This window comes from Cyprinodon tularosa, unplaced genomic scaffold (assembly GCF_016077235.1).
Source record: "Cyprinodon tularosa strain WSP-4 unplaced genomic scaffold, ASM1607723v1 ctg232, whole genome shotgun sequence".
In the NCBI taxonomy this organism is placed as follows: domain Eukaryota; kingdom Metazoa; phylum Chordata; class Actinopteri; order Cyprinodontiformes; family Cyprinodontidae; genus Cyprinodon; species Cyprinodon tularosa.
Genome location: NW_024038870.1, coordinates 376,596 through 396,746, shown reverse-complemented (window position 1 = coordinate 396,746; position 20,151 = coordinate 376,596). Strand labels below are relative to the sequence as shown.

At 38.7% G+C, this 20,151-nt stretch overlaps 1 protein-coding gene across 2 annotated transcripts in view; it reads right to left on the bottom strand.

Annotated features, from left to right (window-relative positions):
* Window positions 1-20,151, bottom strand: part of cep290 (centrosomal protein 290) — a 92,581-nt gene that overhangs the window by 25,020 nt on the left and 47,410 nt on the right. The window contains exons 35-45 of one of the 2 annotated variants that reach the window (XM_038286915.1): window positions 19,524-19,793; window positions 17,051-17,158; window positions 16,710-16,909; window positions 13,533-13,746; window positions 13,248-13,385; window positions 10,465-10,686; window positions 9,439-9,558; window positions 7,050-7,192; window positions 6,715-6,870; window positions 2,883-3,006; window positions 482-1,267 (exon numbers count right to left, since the gene is read on the bottom strand). In XM_038286915.1, coding sequence (XP_038142843.1) covers window positions 482-1,267; window positions 2,883-3,006; window positions 6,715-6,870; window positions 7,050-7,192; window positions 9,439-9,558; window positions 10,465-10,686; window positions 13,248-13,385; window positions 13,533-13,746; window positions 16,710-16,909; window positions 17,051-17,158; window positions 19,524-19,793 — 2,481 coding nt within the window. The remainder of the gene's footprint in view (window positions 1-481; window positions 1,268-2,882; window positions 3,007-6,714; window positions 6,871-7,049; window positions 7,193-9,438; window positions 9,559-10,464; window positions 10,687-13,247; window positions 13,386-13,532; window positions 13,747-16,709; window positions 16,910-17,050; window positions 17,159-19,523; window positions 19,794-20,151) is intronic. The other variant, XM_038286916.1, reaches the window with a different exon arrangement.

Here is a 20,151-nt window from a genome sequence, read left to right as displayed (position 1 = left end):
ATTTGAATTGTTCTTTGGATAGGTAAATAAATGTTACATTAACTTTTTATTTTCATGGGACTTTCCACCTGCCGTAGAGATACCATCACAACGCTTGTGAAAACAAGCTCAAGACTCCCTCACGGTTCCCAACTCCTATTTTTGGGTTGTTATGATGTAAATGGAGGAAGCAATAGACTAAAAAATAAGCCCTAAAGTATCAGCAGCACATATCAGGGATCAGTTTGACTGATCTCAAAAGAACTGGTATTCAAAAAACTGGATCAGTCAAGATGCAGAGCTGGTAACAAAAGCCTTCATCACATTTTAAATTTCTATTCATAAACATCTGAGTTTAACATCTATAAGTTGTGTTGGTCTCTCACATTATTTCTCAACAGAGGGAATTTGATAAAAAGCCATTTGAGTGGGAATGCCTAATGGTACTGGGGATGCAGCACTATCACCTCAAAGCTGGGGGGTGACTACACAGCTGGAATACCTTTTTATAAGTCAGAGCTTCCTGCTTTTGTGTTTGTTTGCCCCGGTTTATACTGGACAATCTCTCTGGGCACTGTCTCAGTGTGATAAGGGAATCAACAGCAGGATCAGCAGAGAAGAAATGCTCTTTATGATCTTCATATGCTGCCTTTGTTGTTGCCACATCTTCCTCATCTTTCACTTCCTCCTCTCCCTCAGTCTTTTGATGCAACTCTTCAGGGATGCTGAGATGATCATAATCAATATCTTTACAGTGTTGGTCACAAACACCCCTCGCCTTCTCGCTATCGCTCATCCCACCACCAGCTGCCGCCTGTCTCACAGACGACAGAGACGTGATAGATGCCGTCCTCTCTGACTGATCATCAGGATCAGCGTCAGCCCTGTTAGGTTCTTCCTTTTCTACAGGCAAAGTAACTTCAGAGCCATCTTGGATGCTTTGTTGATTTTCTTCAGTATTTGCCAGCATTATTCTTTCATTATCTCCAATGTGACCTACAGCAGTATCTAAGTCTGTTTCATCATCTGCATTTTTTCCATCAACGCTTAATAGCTTTGGCTCAGTGCGAGCATTTTCTTCTCCAGAACAGCAGCTTTGAGACTCGTCAGCTTGGGCTTGCACCGGCTCCCCCTGTTGGTCAAGGGTGTCTCCAGCAGGCTCAGGGTGGATTGAACGGCCGCAGCTCTCGGAAAGTGGGGCTTTAGTGTTCTCGACGCACATCCCATCCTCAATATCAAAAGTTACAGAACAAATCCCTTTAAAAGTCTGGGAGGAAAAGTCTCTCCTCTTCAAAGGCAGTAAATCAAATTAAACCCAGAGAGGAAGGGGAAAGATGAAGAAAGAAAGGAAGACTGATAAATAGATTATTAAACATCTCCATACCTTTAAACAGAGCATAGGCCAAGTAATACATCTTGGGAAAAATGTCAGGTCTTGCCATGTCATAACATATAAGGCTAATCGTAAAGTCTAAAAGGCGAGCTCTTAAACAGAAGAAGTACTTGATATGACATAAATATGTTCTTTTTTTGTTGATTTTGCTCCCTGATTCCAGTCCTCCAAAGAAAGAAAAAGAAATGTCTTTTCAAATGATGATCCACCTTCCATTAACTATGGCTTTGATGGTAAAATACCAGAGCAATGTGTCTACTGGACTGTTTCCTTCGACTAAAAATGAGAAATGAGATTCTCTCTATATGTGTGAGGCTTATATATATATATATATATATATATATATATATATATATATATATATATATATATATATATATATATATATATATATATATATATATATATATATATATTTATTAGGGGTGGAACGGTTCACAAAATCCACGGTTCGGTTCGCTTCACGGTTTCGTGGTCACGGTTTTCGGTTCGGTATATGTTTATTGTTACACTGGAAAATAAAAAAATGTATAAAAATTATAAAATTTTATGAAAAAATTCATTAAAATTAATGAATTGTAATTATTTTTAATGATTCGCGGAAACCATGGTTCATTTCCACATGTTTTGCTGGTTTGAATTTGATCATCTCACGCATGCTCTCTACGATCTCCAAGGAACTCAGAGCGGAGCGGACGGGAGCCACAGCGGAGGCTGTATGCTTTGCTTTGTGCAGGCGGTCTGGTGCGCAGCGGGGCGGAGCGCTGACGGAGTATGTGGGATTTGTATGTGGCATGACATGTTGGACATTTTGGTCATGTTGCTGTTAGCATAAACAAAACGTGTTGCACAATGCTTGCACACTGTTGCACTTTTTTCCACAACTTTCTTTCCGCCGTCAACGTAGGTCACTCTAAATGCAAAAGCGCTCCCATACAGCAGACCTATAAAGTGCTGCTGGCGCGTCTTCAACTCCTGTTCTTTCCCACTCGCCATACCCACACAATTCTCCACAACAACTGATTTTTTTCTGCTAGCCCCGGCTACGCTGCTTTGCTTCTTCTTCTTGTTTACTACTGGTGGTTGGCTTTGGTCGCAGTTCCGCCACCTTCTGCTCTGGAGTGTACACGCTTCGCCTATGAGAAAAAGAAGCAGCGAATGAACCGAACGCAACACACGCGAACCGAACCGAGACAGTCGAACCCAACGGTTCGGACGGTTTTCATAAACCGTTCCATCCCTAATATATATATATATATATATACACATAGATATATATATATATATATATATATATATATATATCATTGACAATCCACACTAAGCATGCTTATAGTGACAGAGGAGAGAAAAAACTTCATTTTAACAGGAAGAAACCTCCAGTAGAACCTGCCGAGGCCGACTGGGGTTCAAAAACTCAAAAACAATAATAAAGTGTGTATATACATACATACACACTTTTAATATACACCACAGCAGTTTTTCTTTTGTTTATTGTATTAATACATACAGAAGGCCTTGATGGGGATTCCTTGGACATCTGTCCCTCTAAGGAGTGGAGCCTCTCTTCCAAAAGTTGGTTCCTGGACATCAGATTCTCCATGGCATCGTCACGAGGTAAGGCCTGATGTTGCCTGATCATTCAATATGAGGGGGAAAAAAAACAACGAAATAACAATTGAGTTCTATACATAGCTCATAAAGGTCTGGATGGCCAATAGAATTCCAGAAAATTATAAAAATCACTGAAACCCTCAGTTGCTTTAAATTCAGCCTTTGACTAAGCTATCTAGACATTATCGGTAGTTAAACCTCCAGTTTAACTTTCGTTCAATTTTCTAAATCAGTTAATCTTTTTGAAAAAAACATTTTTTTTTTTTTTATCATCTCCCTTTGTTTTAAACATAATTCTATTATTTTAATCTGTTGCTTTTATTCTCTTTAACTATTTGTACTGCCTCTGTGCCTCTGCAAAGTACTTTTTATCCTCACAGCACTTGAATGCTCTTACCACTGTAATGTGCTATATAAATAAATGCGCCTTTCCTTATGCTTGGTTATCAAGAATACAAATACAACAAATGAGGATTGTTAGAGTACATAAAATAAAATCAAAATTGAAATTCTCCGTTGGAAAATGTTGGTGAATAAAATTTGCACCTCTTACTGTTTTTCTATTCAATTCTTCATGTTTGTAAAAAGTAATTTGATCAAGTCTTGAATCTGGGAACATTTCCATGCTGTCATAATGCTGGGTTTTGTTTAGCAAATGCTAGACTGCAACTAGACTCACAAACAATCTCATAACATTAAAGGAACCTCTTCTATAATCCATTGTGGTGCTGGAAACATTTAAGTGTGAAAAGAATTTGCTGTTATAAGCAAAAATATGTTTGTTTTTTTGACATGAAAGCATGCAGCTGTGCTCTCATCACTACTACTGCTTTTAATTCATATTACATTTTTTGGGGGAAGAGATTAGCATCTGTGGGGAAGATTAAAGGGAGTTCAGTTTAAAAAAATGGAGTCTCTAAACCCAAATCAAGCCCGTTTTCCCAGACCCAACAACGCCAGTCAGAGGCAAAGGGCCAAGATTGAGGTACAATTTTCCATATCAAGACCAGAATAAAGACCAGGAAAAATTTGACTCAAGACCGGACTGGAGCAGAATACTAGTCATGAGGTGTCCGTTCCTTACACGTGAATGGTTTAAACAACTTGCTGAAGTTCAAAGTAATCATTAGAATGGGAAGGTAGTGAGATAGATTTCTTTTTGAATGCGGCATGCTTGCTGGTTCCAGGTCACATGGTGCTGTCAAACATTTGACCTCCCTATGCTGAAGTTAATTGTTCTGTGACCGTCCGACTGCTGGGTCAGTTGACATTAGACTGAACCTTTTGCAGCAGTGCAATGAAACAAATGCAAACATGGAATCTGACTATTTTTTCAAACCTGATCTGGGTCTAATTTGCATTTGGTTTTAAATCTGATAGAGATCTGATCTTTTGGAATGTGACTGTGGTCTGAAAAGCCAACTGGCCCATATGGAAATTAGTATGACAATTATGTCACTCTGTACCAACAGCAGGGGAAAAAAACAATTACAAGAAAGCGTAGACGGAGGTGTACAGAAGGACAGCAATATTTTGGAATGAATAACTCTTTGGGTGGATATGATGACCTAAAAGAGACTAGAGGGGGTCATACCTTAACAGGTTGGTCGACTACAACGCTTCACCCACAAATTTATCCTCGGGGGTGTAGCTACCACAGGTCCTCATCCAAAAGTCATAATTAATAGTTCAGCTCTCTGTCTCCTTTTGTATTGTGTGCTGTATCATCTGGCTACTTCCACTGCTTAATGATTTCAGTGCAATTCAGTTTATTAATATAGTGGCAGTTCATAACACGTCATCTCAAGGGCACTTCACAGAGACAATACTGTCAGACTGGTTTGGAAAACCAGTTGATTACATCCAGTCATTGACATGCAAGACCTGCTCCTTTAAATCCATCCATAGACACTGACTTCTGACACGTCCTGTTAATTTTTTCTGTGCATGCGGGTCACTCCGGGGACACAATTAGACTGTAATATGAATAGCAGCACAAAAAAGAAAAAGATAAAAACTGAATTGAGCATTAAGACCTACAATGTGAACATAGCCTAAGTGTTTATGCTAACCCGGTAGCAGTCTGGTAGCTCTGTTCTCTGTATCTTTTACAGTTACTACACTGTTGCTACACACAAATTTAATTAGATTGTGTACAATACCGCCCACCTTTTCAGAAATTTTGTCGCGGTCTGCATTTTCCAACTGGTTAACCCTGAAACTGGTGAACCCAGTGTGTCTCAGTGAGCTTGATGCAGACATTTTTGATTTATGCCCAATATTGAAGCGTGGTCTGCGCTACGTTATATTCAACTCCACAACGCAAGAGGGACAATCTGTGGGTCTAAATAGGGCCGAGGCGGTGAAGAAATAGGGGTGAGTTTATCTGACAATGGAGGAACATGAGGGCGAAAAAGAGCGGGGATCCAGGTGAAGGGTCCCAGCATTCTCGTGCACCTCGCTCTTCTAGCTGGTCAAACTTCACAAGTCGTTTGCCACAATGGCGGTCATACAAACAAAACAAGCCGGCCTCCTGTCTGCGGTCACCTACAATTTGGGAGAGGTGCAGCAGAGTGTCTGCGGAGGGGGCGGGGATGTCTTTTTGTTCACTGTGACACCTACGCAGACAACCTAGTTTCAAAGTATAAATCAGCCTTAAGACTCAAAAATTACTTAGTGCTGCTTTAACTTTAAGCAGGAATTATTTCTACTTACGAGAGAAAACTGGTATTTGTTGTCAGTGCAGGCACAGCCTGGTTAAGGTAGCTGCTTCCTGGATAGGGAATTCTAATGTAGATATTGGTTGAGTTTGAATTCAGGGGCCGCGTCTTCTCAAGGCCAGATTCTTAGATCAATTAAATCATAGCACAGCGCCGAGGTCTGTTCAGATTCCAAGACTCTTCGTTATGCGGCCGACAAATGCATCCTTCTTTTTACCCGTTTTGAAGGACGGGGCCGATGTATCCTACGTAGCCTTGGATATCCCGTTATTCATTGCGAGTCCAAGCAAGCCGGCCTCTCCGTGCTCAGATGAAAAAGGCACTTGTTGTCACAGTGAATATTGAAAGTTCAGTTTGAAATAATACAAGTAAATGAATAGTTCTATCTCAAATTAATGAAAATAGTTATTTTAAATGGTTGTTGAGTCAGATGTGTGGCGGATAATGTTTGGTTGATTGAAATGTGCAAATGGGTTTGGCTGATATTTAAGGACAGATTCTAATATATCTGCAGTGTTGGGGACTATACATCTGATACGATGCTGCTGTTTAAGCTCCTCGAAAATGTTATTAACATCTAGAACAGCAGTGAGAAGTTTGGTATTCATTCTTTATCTGCTTCGTGTGTCAACTCTTTTGGCTGCTAGGCCAGAGAGCGTAAGGCTATAAAAGCCGCAGAAGGCTAAATCCGTTTGAATTCACAGCCAAAACTCTTTCGGCCTCCTTTTTTTCACAAACCTCGAAGGATCCAGTCCAGATAGAACGGGTCCTTGGAGGATGGAGCCTTTAAAATTGAACGCACTCATTGTCAATGTGATGAATGAATAGCGCAATGACAGCTGAAATTATTTAGGAAGGACATGGGCCCTTTAAGATGTTATTTTAATACAAATTTTTATGTGTTTTTAAAATTAAGATTGTAAGATTAAGTTAACACTAGAGGTGACACAGTTGAAGAATGAAATCAAGGGGGTCAAGAAAAGAAGTGCATTGCAGGCTGATACATACTTTATGGTAACAATTTGCGTCTCCAGCTCTGCATTCTTCTTCTTTAACTCCTCTATCTCTCTCTCCATCTCATTGGCTCGCACCCCCACCACCAGGTCAGCAGTCACACCTCGAGCTTTCAGTTTTTTCTGCAAAGCAGCCTTCTCCTGGTCAAGTCTGCAATCCAACAAAAACAAGCTTGTGTAACTGATAGAGGAATTGTATGTGCGCTGTCCAGCTTTGATTGAGCAAACTTTGCTCCTAAACAGGAACATAAGGAGCCATTAATCAATCATCAACATGCCTGTAGAAGATCTAAAAGCTGTGCATACCATGTGTATGATGTAGGAACTGACCTGGCATAAAGATCTTTAAGAGTGCTGAGCTGCTTCGACAAGGATTCATTATCTCGTTCCTTCTCTTTCAAGGAAATCTTCACCTTTTCCATCTTAGCCTGCCATTTTTTGCTCTCCTCCCACCTCACAATTTCCTCTTTAGTCTGATAAGGGAAGACAGTATTAAACATTTTAAACACATTTTTAAAATTTTAAAACCTTATTCAGATTGTAAGATTACCTCTCTTTGCCTTGAGTTGGTAAAGAAAATTAACTAATTAATAAAACAGTAAATATAGTAGCTATTAAAGTCTCTGTAAGCAGTGAATTTCATTATTTCTATTTTCCACTCTAGAAATATGACTCAATATAAGTTTATCAAACACGCTCATATTGCCTAACCCATCTGAAAAACTCTTGAGCAAACAGGTGCAGCTATTCCAGCAGGTTAAATGTGTGCGAATCAAAGTTTGCAAGTCTAACGGTCAAGCTAAATGCTAAGAAAATTAAATCCTTAACTAGAGGCTGTTTGTACACATTTAAATAAAGCATTAAGGATCCAATTAGAGGTAAATCTGCTCCTGTTTATGTACATATATACAAATAAAAACCAGAGCAAACTGTCAGATGCTCCAAGACCTGGGATGGTTGTGACACATACCGTCTGATGAAAGCTGTGGGTAAAGTAGATGAATTAGATAAAAGAGGCTACAATAGAAGAGCAAATATTGGGGCAATTCTGCCTTTTTTAAATACTTTTTTTATTCAAAAGGGAAATAAAAATGTATAAGTTTACTTAATGAGTATGAAGTAAAATTGGTTCATTTTTGCTGTAAACGAAGGCAAACGAACACATTTTGCAAATGAAACTTTTTGAAAAAAGCGACTGGAACTGAAACTTTGAAAAAACATTTTAATTAAAAGGGTTATGAGAGTAACTTTGCTGTTTTTCGCATTTGTTTTTTTTTTTAAATGTCTTTTTTTTATTTCTGTTTTTCAGATTGATTTTTATGAAATACAATCTTTTCATTTTGGGTTTTTACGGAACACATTTTCCTCACTTCAAACCAAATACAAACACTCACTCTGGATCAATAGTATGCTGCTGGTAACATTCATGCGGACCAATAAAAATGCGTCTTTGTTCCTCACTCCAGAGGAAAGACCGCCCCCAGAATTAATGAGAATGTGATTTGGAAAGTGCAGTTTGAAAAGAATGCAATTCCGAAAATTTAATCTGAAATACAGCAGTTAGAAGAAAAAAAATTCCAAAAATGGCAAAGTTACTCTCCAAAACTATTTTTTTTTAATAAAAAAAAATTAATCTAATTAAAAAAAATTAATTTTTGTACTGCATTTTTTATTGCAGTTTAAAAAAAACTAATGGAACAAGATTCAATCTATAAAAAAGTTGTAGATTGTGATAGCTTCGGGCAGGAAGGATCTCCAGCAGTGGTCTGTATTACAGTGGCTCTAAGGAGGCCTCTGACTAAAGAGGTCATGAACGGCCAAATTCCATCATTTTGGGCTTCTGTGAGGACTGAAATACTGCAGCGTTCACTTAGGAACATTTGTAATTACCAGGACAGTAACTATGCGGAAGAACATGGCATTTGAGCAGCAGCTGGTGATTGTTAACATCTAGAGACATCCTTTGATTAAGCAAATACACCACTATGAAAAAATTGTGGAAAAACTACTGCAAAAATAACTGTCTCTATTGGAGGGCATGACAAGGCTTGGAAACGTTTGTAACCGCATTTTTTCCCTACTTCCACATGTAGTGTGGTGTTGTCAGCTTGCCGTTTTTGCTGGACACACCCCTCTGGAGCTAGCCAGAATAGGGGGAGAAGCTGCACAGAGTGTAAATGGGCAGAAAAGCATAACCCGACCTTTAGTGGCTATGCAGATGATTCCCTTAAAAGTTTGAAGGACTTTTTTTTTTCAGGTGAGGACTTGGAGCTAGCTACGAGTAACAAGTGTAATTTCTGCTTAAATCCCTGCAAGAACTGTTGGCTGAGGCAGAAAACGATGCTAATTATTTGGATGTCCAAGAATTAATAGGTATGTTTGCTTCTTCATCAACAGTCTGAATTCAAAGGGTGGGGCTGAAATGAAAAAATAGGCAAACAATAGCAGAAAAATGTTGCTCGTTAAAGAATTAAATGGAGGATAATGCTGATGTTTGTAGAAAAACATTGAGGAAATAACAAAAACAAGAACCACTTTCTTCTATATGGTAATTCTTACTGTTTATTTAAAAGTGATATAATGTTTAACTGTCAATTTATAAATGCAATTCAAGACAGAATCAAATGTTACTCAACAGATAAAATGTTAATTCAATGGATCTCAGCAAAAAAAAAAAGCTTGTCAGAGATTTTTGTCCTATCTAAAGTGGTACACACACCTTCCCCTGATCATCTTTGTTGGTTGGCACTTGGTTTCTTTTCTCCAGGTCAGACTCCAGCCTTTTGATCTTCTTCTGCAGATTCTCTATCATGGGTCCTTTACCAGCTTCAGATTGATTCTATGAAGTAAAGAGGAGAATGAAGCATCACCTTTAGACAGTGGCGACAGTGGCGTTGGATGTAGGAGTTTGCTCTGACTTTCATTGTCTTTGTGTCCTTGGGCAAGACACTTCACCTGCATTGTCTACTGATGGTGGTCAGAGGGCCCGGTGGCGCCAGTGTACGGCAGCCCCGCTTCTGTCAGTGAGCCCCAGGGCAGCTGTGGCTACAATGTACTGTAACTTGCCACCATCAGTGTGTGAGTGTGTGTGTGAATGGGTGAATGGATGTAGTGTAAAGCGCTTTGGTCAAGTTACCTGACTTGAAAAAAAAGGCGCTATATAAGTACATGCCATTTAGACATTTATAAAATTTTTAGACACAGTTCAAATTGACTTCCTGTTCTATGACCAACAAGTTTAACTGGGTAAAAAAAAAACAAAAAAAACAAGAATTAGGAGGATTATTTTCTCATCCACCCATTGTTAAAATGACAGATACTGGATTGGTGCCTGGAAACATTCAGCTAAACTGAGCTAAACCACTGAACCAGGTGTTTCCCTGCAGGTAGGACTGGGCACCTTGTGAGTTAAGCAGAGACCACACAGTGCTCCATCTAACAATGGGTGACAGTGACCGTTTTTCATCATCAAAGTGACGATAAAAGGCTTAAAAAGAAATAGTTAAATTCTTTCTCGCATTGGGTTTTAAGGTAGACTGCATATCACTGTATTCAAAGCCTTAAAGGAATAACCTCTAGCAGAATAAATAATCAGCTAATCAGGACACCAGATGATCAGGTTCAGTCTTAGTAGCACACAACTAAATGGTTTAATTATAATTTAAAAGGATATTTACATATATTCTGCTCTTAAGGAGGCAACAGAGAAAAGTTCAAGCAAATGATTTTATGCTTAGTCACAAACCTGCATGGTGCTTGTGAGCCTCTTCACTTGCTGCTTGAGCTCTTCAACTTCTTGCTCTCGTTCCTCCTTTTCAGCCTGGAGACGTTTCAGAGTTCTTTGATACTTTTGGAAATCTTGGTTCAGGACTTCAACCTCCTCTTTCAGAGTATTCTCTCTGCTCCTGGCTGCTCTGGCTGACTCCTTTGCAGCTTGAAGTTCTTCAGACACTTCCTGTAGCCGTGCCTGGAAAGAAAGAGGTTCATGAGATCTGCACTCTTCGGCAGGACCTTTGAAACATACTTTAAAAAAAATAAATAAATCATGATACGAAATCATATCAACTTGATTACATAATTATAGAGTGATTTTTGTTCCATTCTTATTGCAAGCAAATAACATGTTTTGCAAATGGATCTTTAAATTAAAAAGTAATCATAAAAAAAAGGTTTTAAGGGACTTTGCTGTTTTTTCAGATTTTATTTCAAAGTGTATTTTTGAGTTTTATTTTTATATTTCTGTTTTCAAATTTTGTATTTCTTTACATTTTTACAAAGTGCATTCTTTTCAAATTGCACTTCACATATCATATTTTCTTCACAAGCCTAAGAGGATAGTAGAGAGAAAAGGCCGAACCAGAAGTGAAGAGAATGTGATCTGGAAAATGGTATTTGAGAAGAATGCAAACCATAAAAATTCAATCTAAGAAAACTGAAAATAAATAAATAAATAAATAAATAAATAAATAAATAAATAAATAAATAAATATCAAACATGAAAAATGTAAAAAATAAAAAAAATAAATCTAAAAAAACAGCAAAGTTGCTCTAAAACATCCTTTTTTAATTTAAAATGTTTTTCAGATGTTTCAATGTTCAATTCTTGGATTGCTTTTTTTTATTTTCGATTTACAAAATGTTTTCTGAGCTTGTAACAATACTGGAGCAAAATTCCCTCGATCCCAGAGCTGTTTCAGTCTTTTCTTCCTTGAACTCACTTGTTTATTTGCATTTTTTTTAACACTGGATGTTAAGACTTTTCTTTATTGTTCCCACACTCATCTGGGAGATGCTGACTGGGTAGCAGTTGGTTGCTTCTTTATTTAGTTTCTGCACATGCGCAGTATCGTACCTCCGTTGTTATTTTGAATATACACAAAGGACCTTATTTACTAACACAATAAGCAAACACAAAGGGTAGAACAATAAAAAATACTAATACATCAGCAGGATGTGATAATCTTTTAGAAAACCTTTGTATACAACTGCAGTAAGACACTGGTGTATAAAAAAAAAAAAAGTCCAATAACATGATGTACCTTTAAGCATTTAAGCATACGGTCAAGCTTGTAACTTTTGGGCTATTTCAAAAGCTTGTTATTCTGTTAAATGAACCTGGCAAATGAGAACAAAGCAGCCCACATCATGGTGCCTCCAACACTAAACTTAAAGTTATAGTGAAGAATGTTTTTTTTTCCCCAGGTGGATCATCAAAAATAAGTGGTCCTCCTAATTGTCAGTTATTCTGATGATATGTTTACAAAAGGCTGTCATATGTGCTCATCTCCATTTTTTCTTACTGGTGGTGAGTCTGACATGGTGGAAAAATTGCAAATCTTCTTATAGAAAGTAAGCTTGTATGAGTGATGCAAACATTAACTTGTAAACAGAGCATGCAAGAGGAGAAATGGGCTTATGCACACTCTTGCATGTGTTTAATAGGCATTCTCTCTCGGTAGTGGGTGAAGGGTTGTGCATGTGCTTTTTTCTTTTTAAAGTGGAGAGGGTGGGTCTTTTAAAAAAAAATCATGAAAATCTATACCTATACATCTCTATACTATACCTTTAATGCTGGTAGAGATATTCTAGACATTGAAAGCTTAATATATACTCCGTCTTATCGTAAAGGCCTCTTTGTCTTATAATTAGGTCTCTGTTAATTTTGGAGTCAGGCCTCTTTCCAGTTCATGGCCGTATAGAACTGACTTCCTTGCTTATCCAGGGATCCAGCAGTTCCCAGCCATCAGCTTTGCTGGTTACCACTTTGTTCCTAACAAACTGTATTCAGTGTCCTTTAACATAAGCTTCAGTCTGAGGCAAATGTTTAAACCTCGGATGCATTCCCAAACACTGGGTCAGACATTTAACCTGTTAACTGGCAAAATCTTAATTACCAAAAAAAAAAAAAAAATCTTGAAAAGCATACATTAAATTTAACGAGGGTCTATCCTGCCTTATGAAACCACTGTAATGACAGACGGTGATAGAATGAGGCTGCCAGTTTGGAAGCCCCACATGCGCCCCGAGGACTTGACAGTTGATGGGTTAATGTAGTATTTACTGAGTTGTAGGAATGAAACTGAGTATGTAAGAACATATCTGAGCATGTAGGGATCTGTAGACAATAAAAATCCATGATGAATGTCTGCAAACTTCTGATCATAACTCCAAAGCCAGTGAGAGAAGAAAAAAGAACCACCATCTCCAGATAAGCAGATAAGCAGCTGCTTGTATCTGTATCTGACACGTATCTGCAGAGGTCACCTTCCTGCTCGCTAAGATTGATGCAGATGGTCGTTTAAACACAGAAACATGGTAAACCAGAACCTTCTAATGCAGCCTGTCAGCAAGTAAAATTAAATTACTACTGCTTTGTAGAAGTCCTGGGTTCTAACCATTATGCCAAACTGGAAAACATAAAACATCAGGCAGAGCATCATTTATGCTCAACAAAGCTTCATTTGAGCTGATTATATTGACAGGGATGAAACCATGACAGGTGAGTAGGAAAGGACACTTTGATCCCACCTTCAGATCTTTGGTGTGTTTGTCAACCAGCATCTGTACATTAAGGCTCTCCTCTCTCTGTGCAGCACTGGCAATGACTTGCTGCTCTGCGGCAGACGTCATCTCCGCCCGCAGCTCCAGTAGAGCTTTACTGAGACCCTGAGAAAACATTGAACAAACAGCCCACAGTCCTTACTTATACAATTATGGGGTTAGACCTCATTTCACATTTCAACTGAGTAATGAATCAGTGGTGTACAAAGAAAATGCCGCATAGCAAAAAACAAAAAACAAAACCCTGAAGACCTTGAGCTGTTTCTCCTTCTGAGTAAGTTGTGCTTTGAGTCGCTCCACCAGGTTTTTCATAGTGTTGGTCGGGGAACGGATGTTGGCCTCCTTCTGAGCCTCCAGCTCTGTACGAAGGTAATTCATCTCCTTCTCCATCTGGGCCAGCTGACTGCTCTTATCCTCTGTCTCACTGGTCAGAGTCTTCAGCTGAGCAACATATTTTTCCTCCAGCCTGCAACAAATGTCAGTATTATGGTAGGAAACATTTCCCAGAGCTGCTTTCTATTCGGAGAGCAAATGGTTGTGCATTTTTGGGCAGGAAAATGGGTGGCCGAGGGATGAAAATGACGCATGAATACATGATTTCACAGTTAATTGAAAAGGAAACACAGAAGACAAACAAAAACAAATGCAAAGAAAAAAATCCAAAAAAGGACAAAAGCTGCAATCACAAAACCTGCTCAATACACATACATTTTGCTAACACATAAAACACACAGAACACAGGAAAGTAAAATATACTAAAAGTAGCTAAAGCAAATGCTGGAACCTGCAGGAACCATCTGTAAACATTGATTGGCTTAAGAGCTGTAATGTGGGCGGGTCTTCAGCATGCCCTGAACACAGACTGAGAGGAGAGACGACCTGATGCAATGACAGCCTTACTAAAGTAAAGCGCTGGCTGAAGTCTGTCAGAATTTTCCCTCTAGTTTGCTCATTATGTGCAAGAAAAAAATCGTTACATTTGTTGGTTAGAAGCAGCTCTGATCTAATCAATTCAGCACTGATTGACATCTGCTCTCCATATGTTGCTCTTTATTTCATGTGCTATTAGAACTATTTTACTTTTGTTAAATTGCTCAAAATTTGTTATTTTTAGCTTTACACCACTTTCATAACCAGTGGAAGCAAAAATATTAAGTTCTAAAACATCCAATATGCTTCATTGCTCTTTTATTATAAAAAAAAATACAATCATATCTAGATAATATCGCAGCTCTCTTCTTCAACCACAGACACCAAAATGATCACTACTCAATGTTTTCAGATATTTAGTCCTTTTTATTAAGTGATAGCATAATTATTATAAAACTTCTTATATTTCATAATTAAATCTCTGGTTGCATCCAACGTAAATACTAACTGCATAGTCACTTTGACAAGTAACTAGTTACTTTGATTGTGTAGTTACTAAGTTACTCATTGAGTTGCTTTTTTGAAGAAGTAATTAGTAACTATAACAATTTTTTTTAAAGCCAGGGATAAACTGTGCGATCAATTCAATGGTTGCTCACAGCCCTAACTCCAACTCTGCGAGTCAATCAGCGATGCATGTCCTCACCGTGTACGAACTGGCAACTCATATTGCGTGTCCTCAAAGACTTGTTGGGATCTTGAACAATCCAGGCATGCAACACAACTAATTGAGTTTAGCTAGTAATAGAAGAAGAATATGCTCGCACAAGTGTAATCTGAAAATCTAAGCTGAAAGAGCTCATTGTGGTCGTGTCAACACTTCAACTTGCAAATCACTTGCAAGCCACAACCAAAATATCAAATACGGTTGTTTTTCTTGTGGCCTAGATTTCTGATCAGGGACTTGTGGTGAGGTGTCAATCGCCTCTCATGATACGATTTGGCCCGATCCCCAAACTTGTCACATGACTGGAAAACGGACTCAGAAAGAACAAAAATCACTCAGTGTATCCCATCCCAGACACTGAAGATGAATTAGTCTAAATGTTAGAAAAGTTTATAAACATGCAACAGCAACATGGTAACCAACCAAACTGAAGCCTTTACCCCAGTTTGTTTATCTAAAGTATAAACCCACAAGCAGTCGCTGAAAATCAGCTTTCAAACTTACAACCTTACCCAATAGCTAACGGGTAATTTACTGGGTCAGTGCTATGTGTAAATAAAGCCAGAAATGTTTACCGGGTAAAAATGAACGGACAATTTACTGGCTCGAGACCTACTGTAGCATCATACCAACTAATTTATTCTAATGTCTGACCTTTAATTGTTCTTGCTAACCAGATTTTTGACTTACCGTATTTTCACGACCATAAGGCGCATATAAACGTCTTTTTTTTCCATCAAAATTTGCGGCACACCCTATAGTGCGGTGCGCCCTATGCGTGTTGTTACTGCGGACGTTGTTGAGACCACCATGAGAACGTTAAAGGGGGAAGTGTGGGCGTGCACGGTAGCGATACACACAACGGGCTATGAAAAGGCGTCGTATACTGTTGTGCTTGGCTGCCACGCAAAAGGACAGAAACTGCTGCCTATGGTGATTTTTAAGAGAAAGACTTTGCCTAAAGAGACTTCTCCAGCTGGAGTCGTTATTAAGGCAAATGAAAAGGGCTGGATGGATGAGGAGATGATGAAAGAGTGGCTGAGGGAGGTGTATGTTAGGAGACCAGGTGCTTTTTTCCACGCATCACCATCGCTGTTAATCTGTGACTCCGTGCGTGCCCATCTCACAGCCGATGTGAAAAACATGGTGAAACAAATGAACGCTGTGCTCGCTGTTATTCTGGGAGATCTGACAAAGGAACTTCAACCGCTCGATATCGGTGTGAACCGGCCGTTCAAAGTAAGGCTGTGAGCGGCGTGGGAGCAGTAGATGAACGACGGAGACCACAGTTTCATGAAAAGAGGAAGGCAGCGCTGGGCAAGTTACGCCACAGTTTGCGGATGGATTGTAGATGCTTGGGCTAACGTGTCTGCTGGCTCTGTTGTTCGAGCTTTCGCAAAGCCGGCATTATTTCTGAGGAGCCGCGCTGCACGGAAAGTGACTCTGACAGCGCAGAAGGGGAAATTGGCATGTCTGATTTTGCGCAGCTGTTTAATTCAGAAACAGAGGATGATGACTTCGATGGGTTTGATTAATACTTTGTAATAAATACATGAATAAAGCATACTCAGTTTTGATTCCGCTCTATTTTTAAATACGCAGTAGAGGTATTTAAACGTAGTAGAGGATATGTACCGGTATGTACTGTGTGTGTTAAATACAGTAATAGCACACATAACTGAGACTGCGCCTTTTAGAACGGTGCGCCTTATGGTCGTGAAAATATGGTACGTAAAAACTCTTCGTTTGCTCAACCAGGTAAAGCTATATCCTTTCCATTACTGCCACCTGCATGTGATACTCCACCTTAGAGGCTTTTAATGAGTGATTACCTTGCTATATCCTGAGTATGTTTCTTAGCCTGTGTTTCCATGGTGATCCTTTGCTGCTCCAGCTCCTCTTTGGTCAGCCTTAACTTCTCAGTGACAGAGCTGAGCGATGCATCCTGCTCCGCCACAGTCTGTTCTAACTCAGCAAGCTGCTCCAGGTGTTTAGATGTTGGGACTCTGATTGTGGGCTTCTTCATTAATTCCTGGAGATAAAGAGTTCAGTTTTAAACCCAACAGCTGCCTAAGATGTTCAACTGTTCCTAATTGCCTTAGAGAATGGTTGAATATCTTTTTTTTATTAAGTATTTTTGGCTAAGGTGCTTCTACACAAAGATGGAACGCACCATGGCCGTCTGTTTGAACTGATCCAGAGAAGTGTCTATGTTCAGATCCAGCTTCCGGTGTAATATTCTCAACTGCTCCTGATGTCTTTTTATCATCTCCTCTTGATCCTAGCATGCAAGTCGATAAATAATTAAACAGAGAAGGGCATAGAATTAGAACATGGTTCAACAAACAAAAAAGTGTACACATGTAATAAATAATAAGCAGTTGTATTTGAAATGCACGCATTTAAACTACTTTCCACACACATTTTGACCGTTTTATGTGTGTGGATTAAATACCATGGGGCCTCCAATATATCACAACCATCAGCTCACGCTCCTTCTCTGCTCTCTAGCTTTTTCTACTCCTGTAAATTCTCTCCTACTTTGAGGGAGGAACAACCTGGTTAAGAAAACTGCCTGTGATCGCCACTTTCTTTCCTGAAATACTGTCTATAAAAAACAGTAGGTTTCTTTCCACCTACAGCAAGTAACATTAGCAAATCATCTTTAGGCTAATAGCTGTTTTCTTAAAATAGTTGAAAATTGCAAAAAAAAAAAAAAAAAAAAAAAAAAAAAACAACACACCAAAAAAAATTAAGCTTAATCAATAAAATAAAAAAAAGAAATCAATGGATGAATCGGTTATTAAAACAATACGGGCAGCCTTTGTCAGGACTACAATCTATTAAATAATTTCTCTCTCACACACATGCTTTAGACATGCCTTACATGCCTGAGAACCAACCCTCTGTAATCTGATTTTCTTTAACCTCTTACAACTAAATCTTTTATTTGACCTGAAGGAAGAGGTCAAACTATTCCCTTTTTTTTCTCCTCACATTATTAACTTGTCCATCAATTTGCAGAAGCGTGGGAAGCTTATGTTGTGTTAATAATCCAAATCCAATTCTTCATGACCCCATTTGCACAAGCCTAACCAGTTATACATCCGGGTGTCCATAAATAATGTAATTATGGTACTAAAATTACTAATTTATATCCTTAACTAACTAAGTAATGAAATACATATCTTTAAAAAATATTTAATGACTTTTTCTGAGACAATTTCGATGCTTTTTACATTTTCTCCGTTAAAACTGCTTTTCTGACGTCATTACCGGAAATGCTCAGAGCATTGTGGCAAAACATGATTAAACCATGTTTATCTGCATTTTAGTTGTTCCTTTCTTTAGATTACGCACTATATACCATAATGTTAACACGAAAGGAAAACATGAAACTCAAAAAGACTAAATTTATGTTTCAATCCAAAGCTGAAAAAGTTAGCTCCCAGAAGTAGCACAGGATATCATTTCCGGTGGAAATGGAGTACAGAAGAGTGATAATACAGAAAGGATTTTAAGGGATATATTTTCTCTGGAATAACATTATTAAACTTTAACACATAATAGTTTAGTACGTTTACTATTTTTGAGGAGGGAAAAATGTTGTTTAGGTCTTTCTTACAAAATAAAATGGAGGGCGAACTGAATGTATATCAGCTGTTGGTAGGGATTGTGCTTCTGGGACGGATCGGGTAGTGACAACAGATACCAGTCGGCCCTGGTACAATTGAAACATATTCCAAAAAATTACTTTCATGAGGATTTTAGACAAAAAACAGCAGTTAACTTGTAGAAAATGTTTGAATGAAAAGTCATGTAGCTTGACTTGGACATCTGACCGAACTAAATGAGGCTAATCAGTTAGCTACTGAGCAAAGCAAGTAGCTAACTGATTAACTGATGCCCTCGATACCATGATCTTCCAGTTAGTTCACCAAAAAAACACATCGGTAAAACTTCCTCAATCATTAGACATACTAACACTACAGGTGTTCCAAACACAAGGACGCTGCATTATGTTATTATCGTTGTCCGGACCAACAGTACTGTCTTGAGAGGTGGGATTTCCTAAAAGTAGCCAATAACTGGCAGTTTACTTTCCCAGGTCAGTTCCTCCCTCAAAGTGGCAACAGTTGACATGAGCGCACTAAACAGGTCCACAGAGGAGTAGGAGAGAATCTACAGGAGCATTAAAAACAAGAGAGCAGAGGAGGTGAAATCATGGGCTGCATCCGAATATCCCCCTCGCTCTCCTCGCAAAGCATCATGGGATTTGTTGTCACAGCGACCCACTGTCGCTACCCAATAGCAGCGACAAATAACAAAGATGGTGCAGGCCCCGTGCAGGGAGGTGGAGTTACGTGACCATTGGGGAGCGAAAAGTAGTGATCATCTGTCCGAACGGTCAGTTAACTGAGATCACTATAAAGTCAGATATATAGTCCACGCTCTATAAAGTGATTGAGAGAATTAGGGGTTAGGGCGAATGTTCGGACACAGTCATGGTGGTGATATACTGGGGGCCCTTATGGTAATGAACCTGTAAGGATAAAAAATTCAAAACCTGTGTGGATAGTTTTTGTGTTTTAAATAAAACTGTTTGTAACACTATTTACCACGACTAGAACGTTTGGCAGTTTTACCTGTCTGGCCTGAGTCAGTTGGTTCTGGTATTTCTTCAGCATATCTTCCTTCTTGTCAAGTCGACTTTGGAGATCTTTAATAGTCTGGTGAGCCAGCTTGAGGGCAGGCTGACTGCCCGGCTGCTCCTCTTCGTTCTTTTTAAGGTCGGCGAGCAGACGCTCTCTGTCGGCGGCCGCTGGAAGCCGAAGACGCAGCTCATTGATCACTCTGTCTCTTGACATGATGTTCTGCTCAGCTTTTAATAAAGATCCCTCATTCTCTTTTAGCTTCTGTTGAAAAGAAATTCAGAATAAAAATTCAAAAGGAAACAAAACTGGACATGCAATACTTTGAATACTAAATAAATACTAATAGTAAAGATGATCACAACATATGAATGTAGATCCTATTTAGATATTTACTTAAAATAATTACCACCTCAATTGTTTACGCTAGCCTTGCATACGATCATATGAAAAGGTTTGAGCACCCCTATTAACCTTAACTATTTTTATTTCTAAATATTTGGGTTTTTGCAACAGCTATTTCCGTTTGATATATCTAATAACTGATGGACACAGTAATATTCCAGTATTGAATTGAGGTTTATTGGACTAACAGAACATTTGCATTAAAATACAATTTGAC